General features: G+C 37.9%; 2 protein-coding genes across 3 annotated transcripts; one reads left to right on the top strand and one right to left on the bottom strand.

Moving 5' to 3' along the window:
- The first annotated feature begins 623 nt into the window (after positions 1 to 623).
- LOC107078699 (uncharacterized) lies at positions 624 to 2,473 on the top strand. Its single transcript, XM_015358007.2, has 2 exons — positions 624 to 1,658; positions 2,364 to 2,473. The coding sequence occupies exon 1, from the start codon at positions 698 to 700 to the stop codon at positions 1,634 to 1,636; it is 939 nt and encodes a 312-aa protein (XP_015213493.2). The 5' UTR covers positions 624 to 697; the 3' UTR covers positions 1,637 to 1,658; positions 2,364 to 2,473.
- LOC102687779 (venom phosphodiesterase 1) lies at positions 2,456 to 24,719 on the bottom strand. Of its 2 annotated transcripts, none has more exons than XM_069194917.1 (26): positions 24,572 to 24,719; positions 23,803 to 23,975; positions 21,939 to 22,026; positions 19,895 to 20,035; positions 18,939 to 19,064; positions 18,412 to 18,472; positions 17,677 to 17,774; positions 16,365 to 16,444; positions 15,373 to 15,492; positions 14,595 to 14,704; positions 13,899 to 13,964; positions 13,265 to 13,337; positions 12,749 to 12,857; positions 11,091 to 11,213; positions 10,073 to 10,104; positions 9,831 to 9,958; positions 9,365 to 9,434; positions 9,000 to 9,087; positions 8,323 to 8,495; positions 7,921 to 7,966; positions 7,665 to 7,819; positions 5,814 to 5,949; positions 5,506 to 5,583; positions 4,598 to 4,730; positions 4,270 to 4,426; positions 2,456 to 4,111 (listed from the first exon to the last, which is right to left on the bottom strand). In XM_069194917.1, exons 2-26 carry the CDS (start codon positions 23,854 to 23,856, stop codon positions 3,923 to 3,925), a joined length of 2,634 nt encoding a protein of 877 aa, XP_069051018.1. In that variant the 5' UTR covers positions 23,857 to 23,975; positions 24,572 to 24,719; the 3' UTR covers positions 2,456 to 3,922. The 2 variants fall into 2 exon arrangements, with proteins under 2 accessions (XP_069051018.1, XP_069051019.1); XM_069194918.1 differs by having other exon boundaries at positions 23,803 to 23,928.

The raw sequence follows: 24,719 nt of genomic DNA, 5'->3' as shown, positions 1-24,719 counted from the left end.
TGTTTGTGTGTAAGTTCAGTTTCACAGAAAACCATGGCTTTAAGAGACACTGTGGAACAAACTTTAGAAAATTATTTAAATTGTCTTGCATAAATGTAATCATTGTAAAGTCATTGGTAATTATCTAAAACTTATGCAGAGTAGGTGCTTAAAGATTACAATAGAAGTTAGCATGCGTAAACAGGAATGAATCATGAACCAGAGGACATGAATGGAAACTACACTGTAGTGAATTTAAACCCGAGAACAGGGGCCACCTCTTTATACAACCCATCCACAGGGGTTTCTGCCAAGTGCTCCAGTTTCCTCTCAAAAACGTATTGGTAGGTTAGTTGACTTCTGGGGAAATTGGTCTTGTTGTGAATGCAGGTGTTTGTGTCCTATCCAGGGTCTATCCTGGCTTATGCCCATTGCTTGCCTGGATAGGCTTTGGCTCTTCTGCAACCCTGTATTGGATAGATGGATTTCTCACATTCTGCTATGCTAGTATTGCTGTACAGTACTAGTTATGAAAAGAATGCCCACACATGGTAACAGTTGTTATAAACAGGGCATTATGATGTCATTCTGAGAATGATGTGACAATGTTCCAAAGTGACATAAAATAGTGATCCACCTGTGGTGTTAGTAACTAACGGTAATAACAGTCAAAGAGATTCAGCACAATCTCTTGAAGGAGCTCATTTGAGCTCTGAAAATGAAAAATAAAAAGAAACGCACCTGCTGGGGGCTTTTATGTTTTCTCCTCTGCTGTGGAAGAAAAGAGGACAGAGGAGAGGCAAAAGAACCTAGGAAGAAGAATGGCAGAAAAAAGAGAGTGGCTCAAACTGTAGACAAAACGGAGACAAGTGCAGGGAGAAATGAGAAGAGCAAGGACAAGATGGAAGACATCTATAAGAGTTCAAGTGAAAATGGGAATGAAAAATTGGAAGAGAAAATGGAGGATTGGAAAGAGCCAGGAAGTGAGAAGCCTGAAAATAAAGAGGAGAAAATGAGAGAATCTGAACCTTCTTCCCCCCAGACACCACGGCCCTCCTGGTTTTCTGGAGTGAGTACAGCTTGGGAACAGCCGTCATATTGTTCTGGGAATTTCCAGCCCTACTGGCCCACAGAGCAGGCCACAGGGATTGGAATGTGGGGCAATCCGGAGACCTACCCATCAGAGAATCAGTGGCCCTATTTCCCATGGCAGATCCAGCCCTCCACTCCCTTAGAGATGCGCCCGACAACAGGCATGTGGCATCCAAGGGAACCTGAGCCATCAGGCCCTCTAATGACCAAAGAGGAATTCTGGGAAGAGTGGAATGGGAGATTTAATGAGCCCGGAGGTTCAGGGGATCAGTTTGTGATGGATGTTCCGTGGAATGTCCATCCCTACGGTCACCCTCTGCAGACGGAAGAGGCCTGCGCCTTCGCAGCGCAGCCCGGAGCCGCCCTGAACAGCGAAGGGTACTTCATCAGCGCAGAGCGCCATGAGGAGCTCCTGCTGTACGAGCCCGATGAGCAGCTGTACGTGGAGCTTTGGGAGTTTGGCGAGGGGCAAGGGGACCAGCGCTTTGAGGCTAAATGGGAGATGACAGAAAATGGAGAGGTGGTGGCTGAAGGAACCTGGCACTCCTCATCCTGTAGCTGCTGAGCAAACGAGGATAGAAATACAGGTTAGCCAGATTCTTAAGCACTTATTACTGCCTGATGGCCTGTAGATTACAAAGCTGTCACCACATACACAATGTAAAAAGCTACTTAGTACAGAACGTATTCAACTATCACGTAGAGCGTAAAAAGCTATTAATTACACAATATACAAGATACATTAGTACACAATATACAAAAGTAGTTATTCTCAGTGTACTAAACTAGTTGGTACCCCATGTACAAGACTAGTTAACCTGTTGATTCCAGTCTATTAAACACTTATTTTGGTGAATAGAATAGGTATTATTTTAGATATTCCTCAGACTTGATACATAGTGTAAACATACAGTTTTGCACAAAAAAGGGGCATTGGCATTGTTTTTAGAATTCTAGAAGTACTTGTCAGTTACTGTCTGAGAAAATAATTTCTTCGGTAAAGGCAAATATTGGTCCTTGTCCTCCCGAGTACTAAAGTGAGTTCTGATTTTAATTCATTCACTTTAATAACCTAATAAGTTAATCACAGTTCAGCTGTACCAGGTCTTTGATGCAATGATTACATATGTATTGACATGTTGTATTGACATTCTTGAAGATCAGGGCTGGAGACCCACAGTTTAGTATAATACCAGGTAATACCAGAAAGTGGTATTAAACTCTTCTCATCAATACTGAATGTTCCAACTCTGATATACCATATCTGTTAAACCTTTTTTTTTCTTTTGTAGTTGCTCCTGATTAAAAGGACCACTGGGACATCTCTTGAATTGGAGACCTGAAAGTTTAAAGAGCCTGACAGAAAGTGTATTAATTCAATTAATAAAATTGTTTGAAGTAGTTTATTGTACTGTCCGGCATAATTCAAGTGGAGTTCACTCAAGGAGAACATGCACAAACAAGAACACAAGAAGTAGGGTATCAGCCCCTTCTTAACACCAATGTATTAATGCTATTTCAGCATTAACGTTCACTCCATATTTTATTATTCATATCTTAAAATTAGCTGTTTGGAAAAGATGTTCAAAAGGTTTTGTTAGAATGAAGAACTTGTTTGTCATGATTATTTCTAACTAAAGTAAGAATAAAAACCAGATTTAAAATGGAGGTTTAGTCCAAATTCATGAATACAAGTTCATGACTGTGTATTTTAATATTTCTGAATATTAAAATATGGTGTTGCTGTGGAACAAAATTACTTTAAAAACAGTTTTGCACAACAGTCCAGCACTTACAGATCTCTTTAACCAATACATTAAATGCCACCCTAGGTTCTGTCATTCCCTGGATCAGAATAACCATCTGTGGTTATAGAATATTATAATATAATAAAATCATATAATATTAAAACTGAATTTAGATCTTTACTTCATATGTGCATCAAATATAAGTTCAAAAATTCATCCAAACATGTGTTGGAAATCCACTTTAATTAAAACATTGTGGAACACAAAATGAACTGAACAGCAGTGCAGCATTTGTTTATTTTATGATTCTGTTAAAAAGAAAGTAAAAATGGAAGGCATTCATCTTAAAATGTGCGCAGAATATAGGTGTTGCAGAAACACTGTCAATGTCCTCTTATAGATAAAATGGGGAAGCAAGAAAAGAAGGTATGATTTCACATTAAATTTAAATATGATATAATAATACCTACATTTAGATTAAGGCTGACAATTTTGGCCACCACATTAGAAAAAAAGGATATTACTGTTATATAATCAATAGAAAGGAAGGCACTAGAATTGGTGACAGGGCTCAAAGGTATCTAACTGAGAGGTTCAAGGGGCTTCGGCTCTGTGGTCTTGATCAGAGGATATTGTGGTGTGATTTGATGCAAGAACATAAAAGCGAAACTACTGGAAAGCCTCCCAGAAGAGTGCTGGCACTGCAATAGACAAAAGGATAGTCCTAGGGCTCATGTGAAAATGAATAAAGTGAATAAAGACTCCTTAGGACTGAGGACAGGGGACACAAAGGATATTGCTGACATGAATAAGCCCGATTGGATAAGATCAATTAACTAGCCACCAAAGTGGGCCAACTAGCCTCTTTTTCTTTGCAATCTTTCATGCGTTCTCTTGTATTCCTGCTGAAAGTCTGAACTGATCTGAAAGTAACAAATTACATATTGTGGCCTTCCACATCTTATTGTGTTCTTGTTTTTCGGAATAAATAAAAATGAAATCACAATTCATACAAATCCCAGCAAAAGCTATCAAATATATGCACAGGTTCAGAACATTTTTAAGATTCCATTTAGCTGAATTCTACAAAAAATAAAAAAATATTAAAGCTCCGGAGTGTTGTTCACTCTGTCGATGGCTGAGGTGGGTCGTGTCTTGAGCCTCAGCAGCTCTGAAATCGGCCTCTTACTGTCCTGATAGAAGTCCAGTCCAGTGATCCACTCCACATCTTTGACCTTACTTTGATGAAACCATATCAAGTCCTCTACCCATTTAGATTCATCTTCATGATTCTGGAGAGGGTGGAGATTATGGAGAAATCATGAATGTCATAACAACATACACTTCTAAATACTATCTGTTTAACTAGCAATGTGTTTTCTGACAGTAATAATGAAATTGCTGCAAGAAATCTCAGACTGTAAATTCATGAGGAATGGCATATACTTACATTGCAAACCTCACTGTTGTCTGGTCTGTGTGGAATGAGGAAAGAGACAGCCTTTAATGGCTTTTTACAGCTGAGAACTGGCTGAGATGCATTCACACAGCTTGTCAGGACTACAAAATAATGTGTGGGAATTGGTATACTTGTTCCAGGGACATGCCTAAAAAAGAATAATAGATAGTAAAGGTTGATTGTCATTTCTTTCTGACTGCAGTACATTTAAAACTCACACTCTGTCTGTCTATAATTTATCTAGGCAGCAGGAAGAAGTCTTTTCTATGTAAGACATGTTCCTTGTCCTTTATATATACTACTATACTGATCAACTTACTGTTCAATTTCATCCAGAGTGTCAAAACGTCCATCATAGTTATAATCAAACACAGGACCCAACATCACATTTACACCATTGTACTGGAAGGCATATTTCTTCAGGAGCACACTATGAAAATAAAGCCAGATTCCTAGAAAGTAAAAAAAAAAAAAAAAAAAGATTTTCAGTATTACAACTCTAGTGTACAAGGAGAAGAATTCCTTGCATTTACATAGTGCTTTTCATCCAAAAAGATCCTAAAGCAGAGGAACTGCTCTATCTACTATTGAAGAGCAGCATCCACTGAAGTATGGCAGCCTTAATACACTAGCAGTTGCAATTAGCACTGATGTGAAATTAAATGAAATAATGTTTCATTAGTTAAATTAACAGGAAAGTTTAGGAAGGTCATATTTGGAAGCTCAGATGGAATTTAACCAAGAGACCAGGGTTAATATCCTTACATACTCAATGCAAAGGAGCAATGTCATTGGACCTTTCATCAGTATAGAGTCAGGGCCTTAGTTTGAAGTCTTACCAAATGTATGATATCTCCTATAGTACAGTGCCCCTGGTGACAATACAGAGGTACTGGTTTGGAAATTCTGGACGGGAAAGGTAGTGCTACCTACTGTTCCACCAACATTACTCGCTGCACTGCTAGTTTTCCAGAGTAGAAACCTGTTTCCCCTTTCAGTGCTGTCCTGGCCCTGCCTTACTTAGTTGAGAGTAATGAGATCTTGCACGCTGTTATACAGAACATTCAATTGTAAAGTTCAACAATATCTGTCAGATGAAACAAGCAAAAAAGGTGATTTTAACACAGAGACTTCCAAAAGCAGAGACTTCCAATAACCTCTACTTTTGAGCTTACTTTACAATATTGCTGTTTTGGGCACCTTTATGGTTATTGAACTTGCACTTACTTTTAAAAGCTGGGTACACAGGGACAACATTGCTCATCAGTAAACCATCATATTGCTCGTCTGTGGTACTGTTGAGATCTAAAATGAGAAAAGATGACAGTGGAATGGAAGACGATGTAAAGATATTTTCAGATACATCCATTACCTATTTACTGATTAAATTTAAAAATGTTTTTGGATTCAGACGGAGAAAACATCTCTCAAAGACAGAGGCATAGTTGGAAATTCTCCCTACATTTTGACAGCAAATCCCTTTTGAAAGAACTTTTGTATGAAAATGTCATGACAAAAACAAAGCCTAAACGTACTTGGTGGGTACAGATGCGCTTCTGTGATGTTGACTGCTCCAGAGAAGTATTCACACCTGGAGCTCATATTGGCTGGAATTCGGACATCAGCTCTGAAACAGTCAGGTATGACAGGAGGCAGGGGTTCCAGATTTTGCTGAAATAAATTAAAAGAGAAAAAGATAAAATTTCCAAAGAGAAGCAGATTTGACACCAAGAGTTCCTTAGGAATGGTTCAAAGTATTTTCATGTGTAAACCCTTCTTAACCTTCTTAACACACCTGTTCTTAAAATAACCATGGTTGCATTCTCTTGTACAGTTAGTGTGTCATTTAAATTATCTACCTGGACAAAATTACTTAGAAATATGTGTGACTGTAGAATTCAGGGCCTAAAAGGTGGGGCCTCTGGTTTGGTTATTTTGAAACGGGTCTAGTGTAAAATTATTTTTAGACTGATTTAAAACAAGTATAGTACATATGTGTGAGAAAGGTTTTTTTAATTAATTCCAAAAGAAACAGAAATAAATAGCAGGTGGTTAAGACATTATTATTATTATTATTATTATTATTATTATTATTATTATTAGTTATAGATGTTTAGTTGAAAAAAAGTGATATCAAATCTTATGTTATCATGTATGCTTATATACTGTACATCCTTATATGACGGTTCAATAAATTGTTGCTAAGGAAAATAATTACTGTATATGTCCATGAGATGGCGCAGTAAAACTATTTTTCTAAATTTAAATTGAGAAAAAAGCAAGCCCTTGTAATTACCATAGCTGTAATAAACCGAGCAAGTCGAACAGACGATAATTTAAAAACAAATTCCAACAAATTAAAATTCAGCACAACCTATAACATTCCTTAACTCAGGATCCAAGAGCTCTACAGCTGCAAACAGATAGAAATTGCAAGGTTCCATTCAGCACATGTCTACAGGGTGAACTGGACATCTATCTTAGCTTGATTGCTACTGAATTTCTAATAATGATAACATATAATCTCTCAAATTGTGAAAGCTCATCAAAAATCAGTTTTCCATGAATTAATACTCCCAATGTCCTGGTACATTCTACCACCGTAAGTTTACTTACGTATTTCACTGGAATAAAAAACATTGTGAAACCACCACAGACAACAAAACCTCCAGATGAACTCTGCCAGCTCATCCTACAACAGTGCCTAGAGAAATTGATCACATCTGCAGTGCAACATTCCCCTGTCTTGAATTCGGAGGTCATAATTAGATATAAGAAACCCTGTCCCCTTTTTAACAGGGAGCATTCGTCTATTTTGCTGGTCATATGTTCTTCCAGACAGAAGTTGTACAGAAATAAAAGATACTAAATTACAATTGACATTATATGTAAGGTTTTTCTAAACAATACACTTTTATTTCCTTAAATATTTTTGTTTTAGACTCTAAGTATATAATGAAATGAAGGGTTACTGTACAGTTACTGTACAGCCTCATGAAGAAAATATGTAATTTAAAAAATATATTTTCTAGATGCATTGTATTGTCGCATATGGTGATACAATCTGTTGGTTAGTTGGCTTAATGTTCTGACAGCCCAGCACAACAATGTTTCTCATATGGTCCAACTGGTCAATGAAATCTTTTTTCAAAAACTTTCTAAAGTTGTCTTGATTAGCACTATTGCTGTTATGTTTGCCAGATTTTTTTTTAATTTTATAACAAACATGGGTACGAATACTCTGGAAAAAGAAAATGTATGCAGACCAGTGACTAGTATTTGTATTGTACAGTACTGTACAATTCAGTTCTGTATCGTACTGAACATCAGTTTAAGAAGTACATCAGTGCTGCAGGCAGAATGAACAAATGAAACATGATTCTTACAGGCTTTATCACAGTGAATGACGACCAGACAGGCATGAAGAACGTCTTGCTGTAGGCATTTACATAACCCTGCTGATGAAGCAGGCAGTATTTTTCATCAAAACGGAGCATTCTGGGTCTCCCGAATGGCATGTGTTTTTCTTCACAAGCAGCCACTGTAAGAGGTTTCAAAGATGAGGTTAGAAAGGTGGAGAAACTGATAGGTTCTTAGAATTCCCACAATTTTTAAGCTCTAGTAACACAGGCTTAACATTACCTTCAGAGGCTGTCAGGTTTAGTCTATCATTAGGATTTAATGAACCCTAGAAAAGACAAGAAAGCCTATTATGTCCATAAAGCAGCTATCAAAGATTTCAAATTGTTCAGTCAGGTATTGGTTATAAACATCATAGATTCAGTGCATGATGATTCTTCATCTAAGACAGAATTCAATATTACCTTCTAGACTATGTAACCTGTGCCTTGGTCAACAAAAGCATAAGACGAGATTCCAAATGTGAATGAGTGTGAAAACCTCAATAAAGTGACTTCTTGTTAGGCTGTATATGAAAGTGTGCAGCTGACATTTTGTGCTTTGTGACAATTGACATTCTGATTTGGGCTTCTAGCTGGAAACCTGTCTCGTCTCTCCACTTCACTACAAGAAAGACCAGATTACCATGGCAGTGCAAGTGCAGTTCAGGTTGTCTTCAGGTGTTAGAGAGGTGAGAGGACACTCTTCTTGTCTGGTCACTTCTTGTGGGAACTCAGGAGTGTACTTTGGTTTTCTCAGAAGGTGGTTCAGACTACCATGCGTGCCATTGTTAGGAGCAGGAGAAATTTGCAACAAATCTAGAAAGAAAACCAAGAAAGAAAAAATAACTTTTTAAATCCTATCCTAACAGATAATTTCATTCAGATTTTAAGTGTTCTTTTCTAAAATGTCCCCTAAATGATTTCATGTTAGAAATAAAATTATTTCAGGAATATTAAACAGCAAAAAGTACTGAAGCTTTGCTTGTATTATTTTCCCACATCATTAACATATGTTTTCATTTTTCCAAAACCCTTTTTTCTGTTACAGTAACAGGTTGTGGATTGTTTTTTCTTTTACCGCCTTGTTACAATCTAAAATTGTATCAGTCACGATCTATAGTTAATTTATCGGTTTACAATTAATAAAAACCAAATAGATAAAAATATATTGCAAGTATCTTTTTATTTTTAAAATTTTTCTGACATGATACATTCCTCTCAGGTTGTGTGGGTAATCTGAGTATTTTTGAAACTTTAAAAAATCTCTACAGGTATATACATGAAATGGAAGTGTGCACTGATTTATAAATAAATACTTACCACACATAAGGTTATAAAGCTCAGTGTTGGGAAATGGCTCAACCTGAGTTTTATACAGAAACTGGGGTCCATATCCAAGAAATATAGCCTGAAAAAGAAATTGAAAACCCGATAGAAATGCAAGTAGTAAATACTTATGTGGTCTTATACATTAAGGATATCACAGAAAGCATTTTACTCTTGAATATTCTTACAGTCATGGCTGACAATTTGAAATAAGTGATACATACTCGGAGATGGAATCTATTCATTAGACATTCGCATTTACTTTTTGCCAACTAGGTTCTAGACAGTTTTAGATTATCAACTACTTTTGAGCAATCTATTATAAATCAAATCAAAGAATATTTTCCTGGAGTGCTTACATGCATACTATAATAGTCATTATCATATCCATGGGTCCCTCCATCACAGTTCGTATAAGAGCCTTGGGACCTGCAGATCAAAATGCACCGTTTAGCATCAATATTCAAAGCGATACTCTGAGATATTTGTGAAATTTTAAAGTTTTCCTTCCATGTACTAAACATGTCCAGCCTTTCTTAGTCTATTACACTATATATTATTTGTGCTTGAATTGGCATCGCACGCAAATGTTTAGTGAGTTCAGACAAAACTGTATCAAATGAATGACAACTTATACTGTATATCTTGACAAACATAGGTGATTAACAGGACTGTTGAAGGCAGCCCCTTTGTTTTTCACCAATAAATGCCTTGATTCACAAGATATGAAATAAATTATATCTACATGGATACATGAAACATGCGATAGTTGAAGCATCAAGAAACTCAAATGTATCTTATAGACAAGAAAGGCACATGAATTACCTTGCAAACAGCCACTTTATGTCTACCAACACATTCACATCTTCAATGCGAATGCTGTTAGCATAGTGAAACCTCTTTGGCAAATGGGCTTTGAGGAAGGGCTTAATCCGCTGGTTTGGTTTCTTGCACTAGTTAGTACAGAAGATGACAAAGGCTTTATTACAGACCTGTATATATATCATCCAGAATCAGGATTTTATACACGGGTAGAGATATATGGAAGCCATATCTTAATTACTTACTGTTAGGTCTGCCATTAACCCTGCTGAGTCAACTGTAAATGAAAATAAAAACAGTTCAAGGCACATTGTTATGAATAATAGCAATCGAATGGTATAAATACCAACAGAATAGAAAAGTTGTCCAATACAAGGAATCTTTTCAGAAATGTGTGTGGGGTTTACTTTCAGATAAAAACAGCAGGACATTATCTAAAAGTTATACAGTACTAGAAACCGACCGAAGTGTAAATCTAAAACTGGAGATCCTGGCTAAGCACTGATGTGGCTAGCTATGTCCAAAGGTCTTCTTTAAAACAATCGTGTTTATTCCAGCACAGACAGCCTGACCAGTATTGTACTGCAAAGAATCCACGGAAACACCATACAGATGTCATTTATAATGATAACTTTTCTAATCCTTGCTTCAACCTCAATTGCACGGATTGTTTTTCGGTCTATTTTTTCCACTGATGTTTGTTTTATTTCTGTACTTGAACTTTTTGTTTGTATTTTCAAAAAAGGAAATACAAAAAAATAGACATATACTCATACGGTGGTAAGCATACACTCATGTTTTCTTGATGCTCTTTTATAGACTAAAACTAATAATATATTTTAAAATAACAACATACAGTATATTTGTTAAAAATAACACAAATAACATTTTTAAATCCAATGACTTAAATCAGGTCTGTCCAGTTCTGGTTTTCATTGTAACAAAGCTCTTAAATTATTCTGGTCATTACTGGCCTATCTGAGCAGAGTAGCCACTTCTCCAAGCTTCAGGTGCTACTGCTCAGAGGGGCCCTAGATAACATGCAGATTTACAAGCCATCCTGGACCACAACTGCACAGCCCTGACTAAAATCCTAAAATTAAATCTTTTTAATGACCAGAAGAATGAAGACACTGACAAATTAAATATTAAAGCTAGAAAGAAATAGTCAAATGCAGGTCTCTTGACATATATATATATATCCATGTTATCATTGTGTTGTGTTTATTATTCTTAACAATAGTGAAAGGCTTTGAAACTCACTGATTTGTTGAGGGTTTCGTGCGCGAATTCTTCCAAATGCACCCTGATATACATACAGCTGGTTTAAATTACCGGTAAAATCTTGAAGAAACTCCATTCGCTGACAACTCGTTTCTTCCATTCCTACGTATGGACAGAGAGACTCAGTTTACAATTTCTAGTACCAATCAAACAGCTATTAATCACCTGCAAATAAGTCTTATTATTACTATTTTTGGATCCACAAAACATCTACCATGATTCATTTGTTGAATGAGCTTTTCTCTTTTTTTTCATGTGACAAAATAAAATTACAAACTCCACAGCATACAATAAGCTCTAAGAAGATAACTCAAATAAAGACATGAAAAGGGGAAAAGGAACACTAATGTTGTAACTAAAACACCCTGCTGTAAACCAAGGGGAATTGACAGAATTTATAGAAATGGGAAAAGAAAAACAGACTGTAAGTAAGAAGTACACACAGACAAAACTATAGCTTTGCAGGGAACTCCCTCCTAAGAGTTTTTAATCATGCTTTAGGTTTAAGTCACATCCACAAGCAGAGGTAAACACAGACTGACCACTACACCATGAATGCCTTAAATACACTACACCCCACCTCCAGATCCACCCCCCCTCCCCTTTAAACGGGGAAGGATAAAAAATGGTGGAACAGCCAGGAGGTGAGAAACAACCATTGTGAAAAATTACTGTGGATCCACAATATCAATAGGTAATATACAAGAGATATTAAACACAAAAGGGCAAAAGCAAAAGACAGCATCGAATCCAATTAAGAACCAAAATAATAATAGCCAAGAAGATGAGTATAGTACTAATTAGGTCCTGTGTTCCAGGATAATGAAACAGGTGATGTTAATGAGGTGAAACAATGCATGTAAAAGTGTGTGTATGTACAGGTGTGCAAGGACTCAAGGGAGCCCATATAAGCCTGAGTATTTCAGCACGACTCAGCCCTTCATCACAAGTATACATAGTTAAATGTCTATTTAGACTTTTAGAATGTTGTGTAGTACAACTTCAGCAAGCATTTATGGCAATCATTGCTAGCTGAAAACAAGGGAGATAGTGAAATATGGAAAAGACTTAGGCGTTAATGTCGGCACATCATTTACACCTTCTAGACAATGTGGGGGAGGAATTGTCTAGAGTCAGAACTGCAGAATTTCAAGGATGTTATGTAGGGTGGCATGGTGTGGCAGCAGTTAACATTGCTGCCTTGTAGAGCTCAGCTCCCTGGCTTTGAATCCCAGCCCTGAGACACTGTCAGCGTCTATTTTCTAACCACTCTAACCACTCAAATTGAGGGTCGAGAGGGAGCTGGAGCCTGGTCCAGCAAGCAAAGGGCGCCAAGCCTGACACGATGAACTGCCTTCCCCCCCAGAGTGTGTGGCACCCACACACTCACACCAGGGCCAGTTTTTACAGGAGCCAATTAACCTACCAGGAAACTGGAGCACCCGGAGGAACCCCACATGAACACAGGGAAGAAAATACAAACTCTACACAGATAGCATACAAAGAATCGAACCCAGGACCCCAGCAAAGTAAGGCAGCAATGGTAAGCACTGTGCTACCATGCCACCCTGTGATAAAGTCACAAACAGTAACTTTCCCAATCCTATGGAAATGACATTAGAGCATATGTTGCTTACCATGATCAGCAACTACAATGATATTAACGCATTTATGTAGGTTCAGTTGTTTAAGACCGTCCATCAGCTGTCCAATGATTCTGTCTACTTCCATCAGAGCTTCAATCACCTGTAAGACATTTAAAATTGAAATGAGGTATTACTACAGTGTATTTAATTCTGTTTGATGTGGCATTCCACAGCAACATCATGTGTTAAAATGTGTTTGTTTTTTGGCAAATTTACATTCATGGATAAATCCAATCACATTCTGGATTCTACGTAGCAAATACAAACGTATCCATCGTCGAAAAGACAGATTTAAATCATAATGAACCAGTCTTTTGAGACTTATTTAAGATTTTTATTGACATGCAGGGCTTAACTAAGCTGATGTATTTTCTTAATTACAGGTATACTTAAAGAAATCAGCTTGTTGGTAAGGGCTATACTTTTCCACTCCATAACTTAAATAAATGCATGAAATGCATGAGAGCCAATGAATTAAGCTCCTATAATAAACAGATCAAGCCTTACCGCACCACTGACAGGCCCAAAGTTGTGTCCTGAGCTATCTGGTTCCTGGAGGTACAAAGTAAATAAATCTGGCCTGAAAAACAAAGAAAAAAAAGAATTAAAATGTCTTTAACAAGTAACATTATGACTCAATTTCACCGTAGGTTATACTCAAATATATATAGTATAATATACATTTAATATAAATTATAATATCCTAACTGCAGAAGGGAGCACTCATATTTAATAAGTGAAGTAAATCATTTCTGTTCTGTGTTTACTAAAAGGCACATAATGGTAATACTCAGAAGTAGAACAGTGCACTGTATTGTAAACATAAATTATGCTTTGCTGTAAGAAAATGTTACAGATTGTTTTTACTGACATATTTATACTTAACCATTTTTAACCTCATTTTAACATGCACATTACTGCAGATTCTATCAAATTCTATCTATCATTCTGCAAATTCTATTAATGTTGCTCTGCTGTACCTTTTGCGTTGCCATCTGATGTTATAGTGCTATTCATATAGGTTAAAATGTCTTGGCAGATCTGTACATAAATATAAACGCAAATATTCCTGTAGCAAAGGTCATAGGAAAGCACTTAAATGATCTCTTGTTAATTTGAAATGTATGAAATATTACATTACCTCTTTTCTGCTGGTAAGCGTAGCCATTGTAACAGTGTGAAAACTCTTTTTTCAAAAGGCACTTTTCTGTAACAATGTGCAAGGAAATAATTAGTAATTAAGACCACAGAACAAAGGAATGACATGGAAGTTCGATCACAGTAACAGACGCAAAGGAATAAAAAGGTGGCACAGTGTACTGCAGAGAAATGCGATTTCAAGAGCATTAAGTTCACAAATCAACATTTTTTTCTCCTGATCATGTCATTAATTGTCCAAAGACAACAGAACAAAATCTTTAAACTGAGTAATATCTGCTGCAGTTTGAATTCTACAATACATCCTACAACACTGTTTCACCAGTATATTGTGCAGAGAGACTGAACAAAAATATAATGTCTCAATCTTGAGGGATACAGAGAAAAATTGACAGTTTCAGATCGGGATTTTACCTTCTAGTTCAAAGGGAGGTGGACTCAGGTGAAAAGTGACCACCATCTCCATTAAAGGGATATACCACAATAAGATGTGATGTAGAGTTCAATTTAACACAAAGCCTTCTGGCACTGTGGGCTGTGATTACCAACAGCATGGCGCTATTAATACTAATTGAAATATATTATCTTTTCTGTACTGAATTACAGAGCGTTGTGCACTTACATAACACTTCCCTTTAAACTGTAAGTGATCATTCCATGAAGGTGAAGGTGATCTTACCCATCATATTCCTGATATATATCAGGAAAAGTTCCATTGATTTTGACATCTGATCCAGGCCAGAAAAAGGTCCCTGACTTTAGTCCCTGGTACATTGCTGTTAGCCAGATCTAATACCAAAAAAAATTGGTTTCAACAACTGCAATACATGTGAAATGGGGCGAAATACTAAGAAACATGAAGGATGACATCTGTTGTGAGATATATCTATGGATTCTTGGAATCCCTCTTTTAAACTGAGTTTGTAACAAATGTTTCAGTGGGATGATGACAGCCAAGTCCAATTAACCTCCACTGTCAGTAATTTGTGATCATTCCTGATTCACAAAAAAACCTATAAATAAAAGGCATTAACTTCTTTTCTCCTTCGCATATGACTCCTGCATCCCTCCTCCACCCATCTCCACCTCTGCAGATGCCCCTTGGTCACTCCTCACGCTACATGGGGGTCTCAGCCTCCTCATCCTCTGGCCAGGAGGTTGGTCGTCAACCAAACAGGTTAAACCAAATTTACTGTGACTAAAACACTCTGCAAACCTTACAATACACTTAATTTTTTGGTGTTGTTATTCCCAATAAACAAGCATTTGTTACTGTTTCTGCTGAATACACCTATTTAAGTATACTAGAGGAAAAGAAAGGGTGAACCTAAATTTGTTCAACATTACATTACCCAACTGTCCTTTACGCTATTTCTTATTTAAAGAATATCTCACAAACCACAACACACCTTCCAAACTGCACACAAAGTATAAAAATGAAGCCTAGCAGAACTTACAGGCTGTCCAAGGTACCACTGGGGATTGGATTTCTCACTGTTACTGAGGCTGAACGAGGCATTAATGATGGGATCATACATGTTGTTGTCTACCAGTCCATGCGATTCTGCATACAGGCCCTTTGAGGAATCAGTACATTAATAACAATAGGAGACATTGATACCAGTCCACATGATAGTACAGTGGACTGAGCATCCAGTGCCAAACAGAACACAGATGTACACCTTTTCTTAGTGAAGTTCAAGGCAAAGGCCAAGTATCACAGATGTTTTTCTAAGGACAGGACTGCAAAAGGAACTAAATGTGCTGTGCTTAACACATTACACAAGATTAGATAAGAACACTTTACCTTATCCTTTTTTTATCATGTTTTGAGTTAGTGAATTTATCTGGGGGTCAATTTTCATTTATTGATGAAGCCCCTTTGGCAGCAGTGTTGTGTCCACCTCTTTCTTAGAAGCTAAGCAAGCCTGAGACTAGTCAGTACTGGAATGGAAGTAGTGTCTTAGGAAACACAGTTCCCTAATATAAAATTCAAGCACATGGAAATACTATACGGAGGAGCAGTTTAAAGAGCATATCACTACAAGTCCCAGAAACTCTTGAGAGGCTGGAAAACGGCAATTAAAGGGATGTAATACATTTGGAGTAAAACACCCGCTTCATGTACAGTATTTCAGGACAGGAAGGCACACCTGCTTTTTGAGCCATCTAGCATGAGAAAGACAAGGAGGGTGTTAAGAAGCCTGATCAGGAAGGATTTACATTTTTGTTGGGGGGGGGACAAACTATTCATGTTCTGAGGAACACGTTTTACAGTAGTTGAAGGAAGGACCCTGATTGGACACATGAATGGAAAAGAATGCATTGTTCAGCATAACATTTGCAGACTTGCGGAAGGCTATGCTTCACTGGCGAGACCCATCTATACAAAGGCTCCAGGAAAAACACACCCAGCCCCCCCATTGTTTGCAGTGAACACCTGACTCACAGTGACAATGCTGTAATGATTGGGAAACGTCTTGCTTGGAAATATTGCCTGCATGTAAGGAGCATGAGTCCCACAGGTTTCTGAAAAACAAAACAAATGGACATTTTACAAATGTTTTTACAAACAATAAACTTATTTCCATGACTGAATCAAATGCACCAAGGCCCTTCCCTTGTTCTGGATTTTAGTGCACACCACACTGACATCCAGTTTGAATTTGAAGGCACTGATTCAATGTATAAAACCCAATTTGTTACAAAGAAAACTGAAAACCATATTTTAATTGCTAATTTAGTGGGCTGATGCTTTTACCCAAGGCAGCATATATTTGCACCCATCTATATAGGATAGGGGGACAATTCGCTGTAGCATTCTGAGTGACGCACCTTGCTAAGGGGCAGAATAGCAGTGTGTCACTTGAGATTTCAGTCCACAACCTTTTAGTTACAAGTCCAGACCCCTAACCTCTGCTCCACACATAATGTAGTAATAAGTTGAGCTGATGTAGTTGCAGATATTAATTACAGTTTATCTGTACAATTTGTCGAAAGTATATGTAGGTCTCATTTTTCTGTTTACTCCTTTACTATAAAGAACAAATATCCATATGAGAGATATGAAAAGGCTGAGGTTCCCCCATGGACACCCTTGATAAAGGTGTCTTTGTCTCCAGCAGCCTTGTGGTTGAGTGAGGGAATGTGCTTCTCCTGCACTCAACTCTGAAAATGCCTGTTTGTCACTGCAGGCCTTGTAGTCTGGTAAAGGACAGCTGGCTCTGTGGATTTGCAAGGTTGCAGTGAAGACAGATTTACACTGTCTCATTCTCCCAGTGTATAGGGGTCACTGCTATAAGCCTAGATGCAATTGTCAGTACTAGTCTGGGTGGATGTTATGTATAAATAAAAAAGTTAATTGGCTATTTTAAATGAAAAAAAAAATCCAAGTTACAGACTAGCAAATTTGAGTCCTCATATACTGTATATTTGTTGGTCCAATTCTAAAAAAGCAATTGTATGTTTATGGTAAACCACCAAGAACTTGGTATAAGTGATATCCGTAATTATGTATAACATTCAATGATTCATTTCTGATTCGTGATTTATAGGTAACTGTACATTTAATTAAGTTAATTGACTGTAAAAGACAGAAACCCCAAAACACTATACCCTGCAGGAACTAATTTGTGGTCACTGCCTACGATCATCTACTATTAGTAGGAAGTAGAGGAAGTACTAGGCCATGTAAGAATGCTTCATACCCAGTTTGAATGCTTCAAGGCTGGAGATTAATCCGTTTCTAAGTCCTTACTTACTGAGCTTGTCGATGACTGGAATAAGCTTTTTCCAGGTTTGAAGATATTCGGCTCGGAATCCATCCAAAGAGATAAGAAGCAGGGGCTGCCTTGTAAAGCTGAATTACAAAGAAAGGAAGAAATCAAGAAGTGATCAGAATGCTACTGCTTAGGTCAGGAGCACAGAGAAACACCAGGCGCCTCTGTAATTTGCAAAACGTTATCCTAAATGCTTTGTTGGTGGAGTCTCTAGGGAAAGGGCACAATGTGCTTTTTGTGCATAACATATTTACACTCATCACCCAGGATCTCACGCTGTACTGTAATTCCTCCTGTTGCAGATCATTTTATGAACAACAAGATTCATCAGGGTTGGTATGGTTGCATGATTGTTAGCACTGCTGCCTTACAGCGCTTGGGTCCTAGGTTTGATGCCCGACTGGGTTGCCTTCAGTCTGTGTGGAGTTTGTGAACTTCCCTGTGTTTGTATGGGTCTCTGCCAGGTACTCCCTACCTTCCAAAGACTTGCTGGCTAGGTTAATTAGGATCTGTAAATGATTACTGTGTGCATGTGTCGAGCTCTGGACTGGCATGTCATCCAGGGTTCAGACCCACCTGATAAAGGATGGATAGTCATTATTATGTTTTATTTCCTTGTTGTTTTCAAATGTGTTCTCTACCAGATTGTTTTTTAGCCTATACTAACTGGTCAGGCTGCAGGTCACAAGGCAGATCTATGCATTGAGCTTACGTTACCTTGAGGGACAATTAGGAACAGCTATGTCTTCACAGACATCCTCGACCCATTGCGTTTCACCTGTCAAAACAGAACCATACAGTAGTTCAACAAATATTTGTGGGGTTATAAATCAGTTAATAGGGTGGCATGGTGGCACAGTGGTAAGTATTCCAGCTTTTGGGCCCTGGGTTCAATTCCAGACCTCCATCCATCCATTTTCACTCTGCTTTTCCTGGTGAGGGTTGCGGTTGCAGCAAGCTGAGTAGATCAGCCCAGACTTCCCAGTCCCCAGCAACAGATTCCAGATTCCTCCTCCTGAGGGATCCCCAGGTGCTTCCAAGCCACCTGAGAGATATAATCCCTCCAGCGTGTCCTGGGTCTGCCACGGGGTCTCTACCCAGTGGGACTTCTGGATGCTCTGGTTTCCACCCACAGACAAAAGGTATTTTGGTAGGTTAACTGGCTTCTGGGAAGGTTTGCCCTGGTGTGTGTGTGTATGTGCCTGTGTGTGCCTGCGATGGATGGAAATCAGTGAATACTTTACCTTGACAGACACTTTTGTAATTCGTACAGCAATCCCCTACAGTCAGGCAGTCATCGGAACAGTGACAGTTACTATTTGGCAGCCTTTTCTCACCACAGCGGGCTTTGTTACACTCCCATTGCTCAGCTGAAAAAAACAATATTTCCACACATCAAAGAAAACAGGGAAATTGAACTGATCAAATCGAATCCTACAGTTATCTCTAATTAAACATATACATTCCCAGTGTATTAACCTCAAATATGTTTATGTAGTCTGTATTTTTCAGTTACCTCCTACTCATACCCCATTTTTAAAGTAGTTAAACGATAAAGCTCCATAAGATTTAAATTAGGTTACTTTCATTTGCACAAAACATTAAAATTGAGCTTTATCTGTAGTGAATGAGCAAATGCACTAACATGCCTAAAATAAAACTATAACAACAATTATATTTCCGATAACATGCTTTATAATCTGCATTTTTCCTTTATTTAATGGATACTTTCAAAAACAAAGATGCCAGACTAAATATCATACCACTCAGGCTGTCATCAATATTTTTAGGGCAAAATAAAGAACAATTGTCATGCACATAAATTCTGCCTGCTACCAAAATGTAGTAATTCTTCAGACTGCAGTGGACATGTGAGCCAGCTTCCTGATTGCAGTGTTAATTAGTATAGGGATATCAACATTCTTCAGCCGCCACAAAAATAAACATCCCACTACATAGGATAGAATGTGCATCACCGTAAAAAAAATTAATTCTACAAGCTAAAAACAGAGCGTTTTACTGTTGTTTGTGACTTTTTAAACCTTAGAGGCTCCCTCTCAGCAAATTACTCATCCAGTTAATCTATTATGAGTGCAGTGGGCAGTTTGCCACAGGGAACACAGACTTTAAAAAGGCCAAAAGGGTAAGCTTTGTTTGAAACCTTTTTTTTAAAAAAAAAAATGAAGTTCAAACAGCTTACTGGGCTGGAGACAAATGTCTTTAAAGTCATTGCAGCAGTTGTCGCTGCTAACACATAATTTATCACAGCGGCATCCCTTTGATTCTTCTTCTGGGGGCTCGTAGCAGCGGTTCCTGCAGGATGTTGGGACTCCACCGGACTCTGAAGAAGAACGTCATGTTACAAAAACATCTAGGCAACTATGTGAAAAAGCTCAAAATAAGATATGAGCTGCAGCACAAAACAACAACACTTGTTTTAAGAAAAATAAACACGGAAAGATTGTTTTTCACAGTGGGATGAAAAATTAACTTTGCTGCTTGAAACTTGCTTGTAAAGGCTGACCGGCATTTATAATTCCACTGTAAACTATTCTAATGATTTCAGAAATTGGAGCCCAGAGAGAAAGCTTAAGCCAATCGACTCTGCATTGCAACCACAAAATGTATTTCAGACATGTATATTGGACAGGGCAGCATTGTTATCTCCCGTCTTTGTGGCATTTTGAACTCATATGTGAGGCACTGCTGTTCTATCCTTGAATAAGGTACAGTACTGCACTTGAATTGCTCTAGCACAATACACGGAGCTAAGTAAGTTGCTTTGGATAAAAGCAACTGCCAAATTAATTAGAAATTTTGTGCAACTAACCGTATTTAAATTTGAGGCATACTTTACACTAGCACTGAACAGGGATCATTCACACATGCAACTGTCTTGTCAAACATCTGACATTGTTTTGTCAAAACCTCAACAGTGATTAGATTAGGACTAGCCTTAACTAAAGGGGGAATGCAGCTCTCAATGACAATGTTGCAAAATCACAGGTGTCACGGGAGTTTATGTGGTGCGATCAGGGAACAGTATAAATAAGGCTGGCTCAAGACTACTCATTCCTGGCAGCACCAGGACATTTTCTCAGTCATAGTCCCAAACATCCCTGAGTTTCATATCTTTCCTTCTAAATTAGTTCTTACTTACTTAGGCTGGTTGAAATACCCGATTGATTATGCTATTTTAAACTGTTTATGCACTCAGCCTTTCAGACATACTCTTCTGCAGATGATGCCAAGAAATGTAAACCGAATTTAGTTCCGTCTCTTCCTAACTTATTAAGGTTTTGCTCGCTGTATTCTATCAAAGCAGCTCATCATATACGGCCAGCTAGTAATGTCCAGAGGCACGCAGGAACAGCACTGTATCCAATACTAACTCTACAAGCACGCCTTGTTCTCCAGAGGGTCCAGGTGCTTAAAGTTCCAGAAGGTTGAAATTTTGAGAGCCACTGTTACAGGAATCAAATGTGAAATCTGAACAATAGATTTTAATGGTTGAGACTTAAGGTTACGCCACCAGCCCCAGAAGAAAGAAAGGCTTTTATGCAATTGGTATCTGTATCTACTCCTTGCATCTTCTATTTCTAACCCCTTTTGTTTCTTGGCGCTAGTTTTATCTCCCGTCTTTGTGACTATTTTCGCAAAGCGCGGGGGCGTGTTCAGTGCGAAGGCGGAGCTGCATCTTAATGGCGACGCGTTGTCTTAGCAACCACAGCTGTCCTGGCTAATTAAAGACGACCCGCAGCTGTGGGGGGGGGGGGGCATGTTCAGACACACTGAAAACTGTGAAAACTGCCCCCCGAGCTACCCCTGCAAGGAGAGATTGTTAAAGCCGCGTTGTTGCTTCATTTTTAATTGTTTTTTCTTTCTCCTGTCCCGCTGTGATGACTCATAGGGGCAGGTTGAGTTTCTTTTGTTTTGGCCTCGCTCTCCTTTTCTTCCAGTGTGGACCCCGCTAAATAGGGATAATCCAGACTGTAAATCGTTGTTCCAAGCGGTTCTCTCCCCCCCGACTGGACCCGGTTAATAGAAACCGTCCAGCCTGGACGCCGCTGTTTCCAACGGTGCTTCACCCCCCTTGGTTTTCGCTAGCCTCACACCGGCGCCTCCAACCCTTCAAACGGGGCGTCGACGTTTACCGGTGTTCGCCGTGGCTCCTCCTACTTTCGCACTGTTACAATTTACAATACAATTTATTTCTTTCCCGAGACCAATACGCGAAGTCTTACCTTTGTTGCGACATTCTTGTAGCTGTAGCCCAAGTCCCAGACCAAGTCCTAATATGATTGTCACAATGGCGACTGCTAAAGCGCTGATCTGAAGCAGCAAACATTCGGATTTAATATAGGTTACATTAATTTTATTATTTTAGCAGCAACATAACATGTCCTCCCTTTACATATAAAGCAGTACAACCGGGAAACTAGTAAGGCGATATATGCTTCTACCGCGTCAGTTGTTGTTTCCGCACTTTTCTTCTCCAGTGCGCACACAACTATACACGTATTTAAACATTTTCTGACTTAAATATGGTGTTTGTTGGAACTCGTATGATGAAAGCCTGAGTTTAAAAAAGAAATTTTTTTTCATCTGAAGTATTTTAGCAAGAAACAAATACCATTTCCACCCATTACTAACAACTCGGTTTTTGATTAAACGACTAATATTTAAGAGGCGATTTAGCAGAAGCAGGCAGTAATTTTAAAAGAACTCTTAAGTCTCAGATAATTCTAAATTTGATCATTTTATTACTATAATTTGAACATTGAAAAAGGTTGAAGGTTTCACTTCATCGAACACTTGCAGTTATGTCCAAATACGCATAAATCATTTAGCAAGCTGTTATCCTTCATCAAGTAATTACTAATTCTCAGAATGTATAGTGCTGTGAATGCTTTACACACAGTGCAATAAAAATGGGTACACTCCATTTGAAGGACATTACAACTATGCAGTAATTGTGCTTTAATATCTTTGTTGCTAAGCAATTTGCAACCCATAAATACATTATCTTACAATTGTCTTATCTTTTGTAATTTTCATTTCACCTTCCCAGGAGACTTGGAAGTTGTAATGCTGTTTCGCATGGTATTATTAGAGACATTTCTTTAGGTTTCACTTGAGGCTGACAGCCTAGAGTCTGTGTCATTTTACACAGATCTAAATTTTACATTGAATTCTGGTGCAGCTAACCAAAAAAACAAAAGGCATTTCTGAGAAAACAAATATATGAAATGCTATCAGATGTGTGGGACTACTATGCTGAGAAGGGATCAAAACCCAATATTCTGTATTGATCAAAACCCAATCTATGTTAATAATGGATTTTTTGTGTGTGACTCGGTTATTTTCTAGCACAGCTCTTGCAATTTACATTTTAAATATAGAACAAAGCCCTTCACAGTAAGACGAACTTTACACTTGAGTCTGCTTCCTCAACAGATGGCCTCTAGTTTTGCTGTCAGTCTAGATAAGCAAGCTGTAGAGGCCCAGTGTGTACTCAGTGTCACCAAACCTTTCACCTGGCTTGCCCACATCTTTTGGACATTTACACAAACATGTTCAATTGACCTTGGATGAGTGCATCTCTTTTTTTATTTAAAAAAGATTTGTTAACAAGTGGGAGACATGCTCAAATGCAAAAAGATCATGCGCATTTGCTTTGGATTTTCGCAGTAAAGAAAACTCTTATTCAGTACTTAACATTCAGTAAAAACAGATGCGCTTACCCAAACTAAAGTAATTTCAATGTTAAAGGAAATACTGATTGCAGACAAAGATGGCCCCACTAGAATATATTTACTGCCACTGGCCAAGATGAATGTGTGTTTGTTAAAATGTAAGTGCCTTTTAAATCTGCAACATTTGAATAGTGACGAGTTCTGTTGAGAAACAAGGTAACGATACTGTTCATTTTAAAAAGTAAATGACTAGGTTCTTCAAAAACAATCAATGACAATTGAATACCAATAGGAATTTAGAATTTCATTAGACCACTATGGATGTGGCAATGTGTAATGTCCTAATTTACACACTCAAAAATGTGCACAAACATCACAAAGCACAGCATAAAAGCAAAATCTCAATACTTACAACTATGATTTTCTTCTTGCTTGAAGACAATTGCAGTCCCATTGTAGTTACCATGCTTGTGTGTTACTGTTAATGCTTTTTTGAGGCTGCTCAAGGAAAGAACTGCAGAAGCACTGACCTATGGAACTGTATATAAGGATCACCAAAGGGCAAATAAGAGAGCAAAGTAACATCTGTTGAGGAAAGTAGCTTTTATGGATATTTCATAATATGTAAAGGTAGGAAGAAAAGCATTTTTTCATGTTAAAGATTAACAGAATGAGCAGCTCTTTAATTACATTGATCTGACGTCTAAGTGTTTCTTAACCACTATTCCTGAAGTAAATGATTTAACATGATAAAAAAATTCATATGATTTAATTAATTCTCAAGGGCCACAAAAGATCTTTTTCACAATCATATTTATCCCCAAAATACAGTTTTGCAATACTGGCAACTGCATGGCTAATAGAGAACTTTAAAATGTTTAAACTTTAACCTTTAAAACCAGAGACCTTTAGAAAATCAAGACATGACATTACATCAGCTGTGCCTTAAAACACTAGTAAATGTTCTTTTGGCTTTTTTGGTCTGACTTGTTCTCTTGCGTAAGATGATTGTCCAAATGTTTAGTTTGGTATTTTTTGGGGTTCAGAAACAGAAAATTATAACCCTAATCGATTCTGGGTGTCCTAATAACACTGTTCATTATTGCCCAGTGTAAAGGGTTGGGTTACTTTACTTACTGAGCATTTTAATGACACACATTCATTCAATTTCTTAATTTTACCTTTAAAGCAGTCAGGATTCACGTTCGCACACCAGAGAAAAAAAAAATCTTCTCAGGCATCAAGCTCTCTGGCAGCCACAGCTCCTTCGGTCACTAAGGCTCTTATCTACTAGACAGAACCCTTCTCCACCAAAGCCTCATCCTTATC

This window comes from Lepisosteus oculatus, chromosome 10 (assembly GCF_040954835.1).
Source record: "Lepisosteus oculatus isolate fLepOcu1 chromosome 10, fLepOcu1.hap2, whole genome shotgun sequence".
Lineage (NCBI taxonomy): Eukaryota > Metazoa > Chordata > Actinopteri > Semionotiformes > Lepisosteidae > Lepisosteus > Lepisosteus oculatus.
This window is presented reverse-complemented; position numbering and strand designations above follow the sequence as displayed.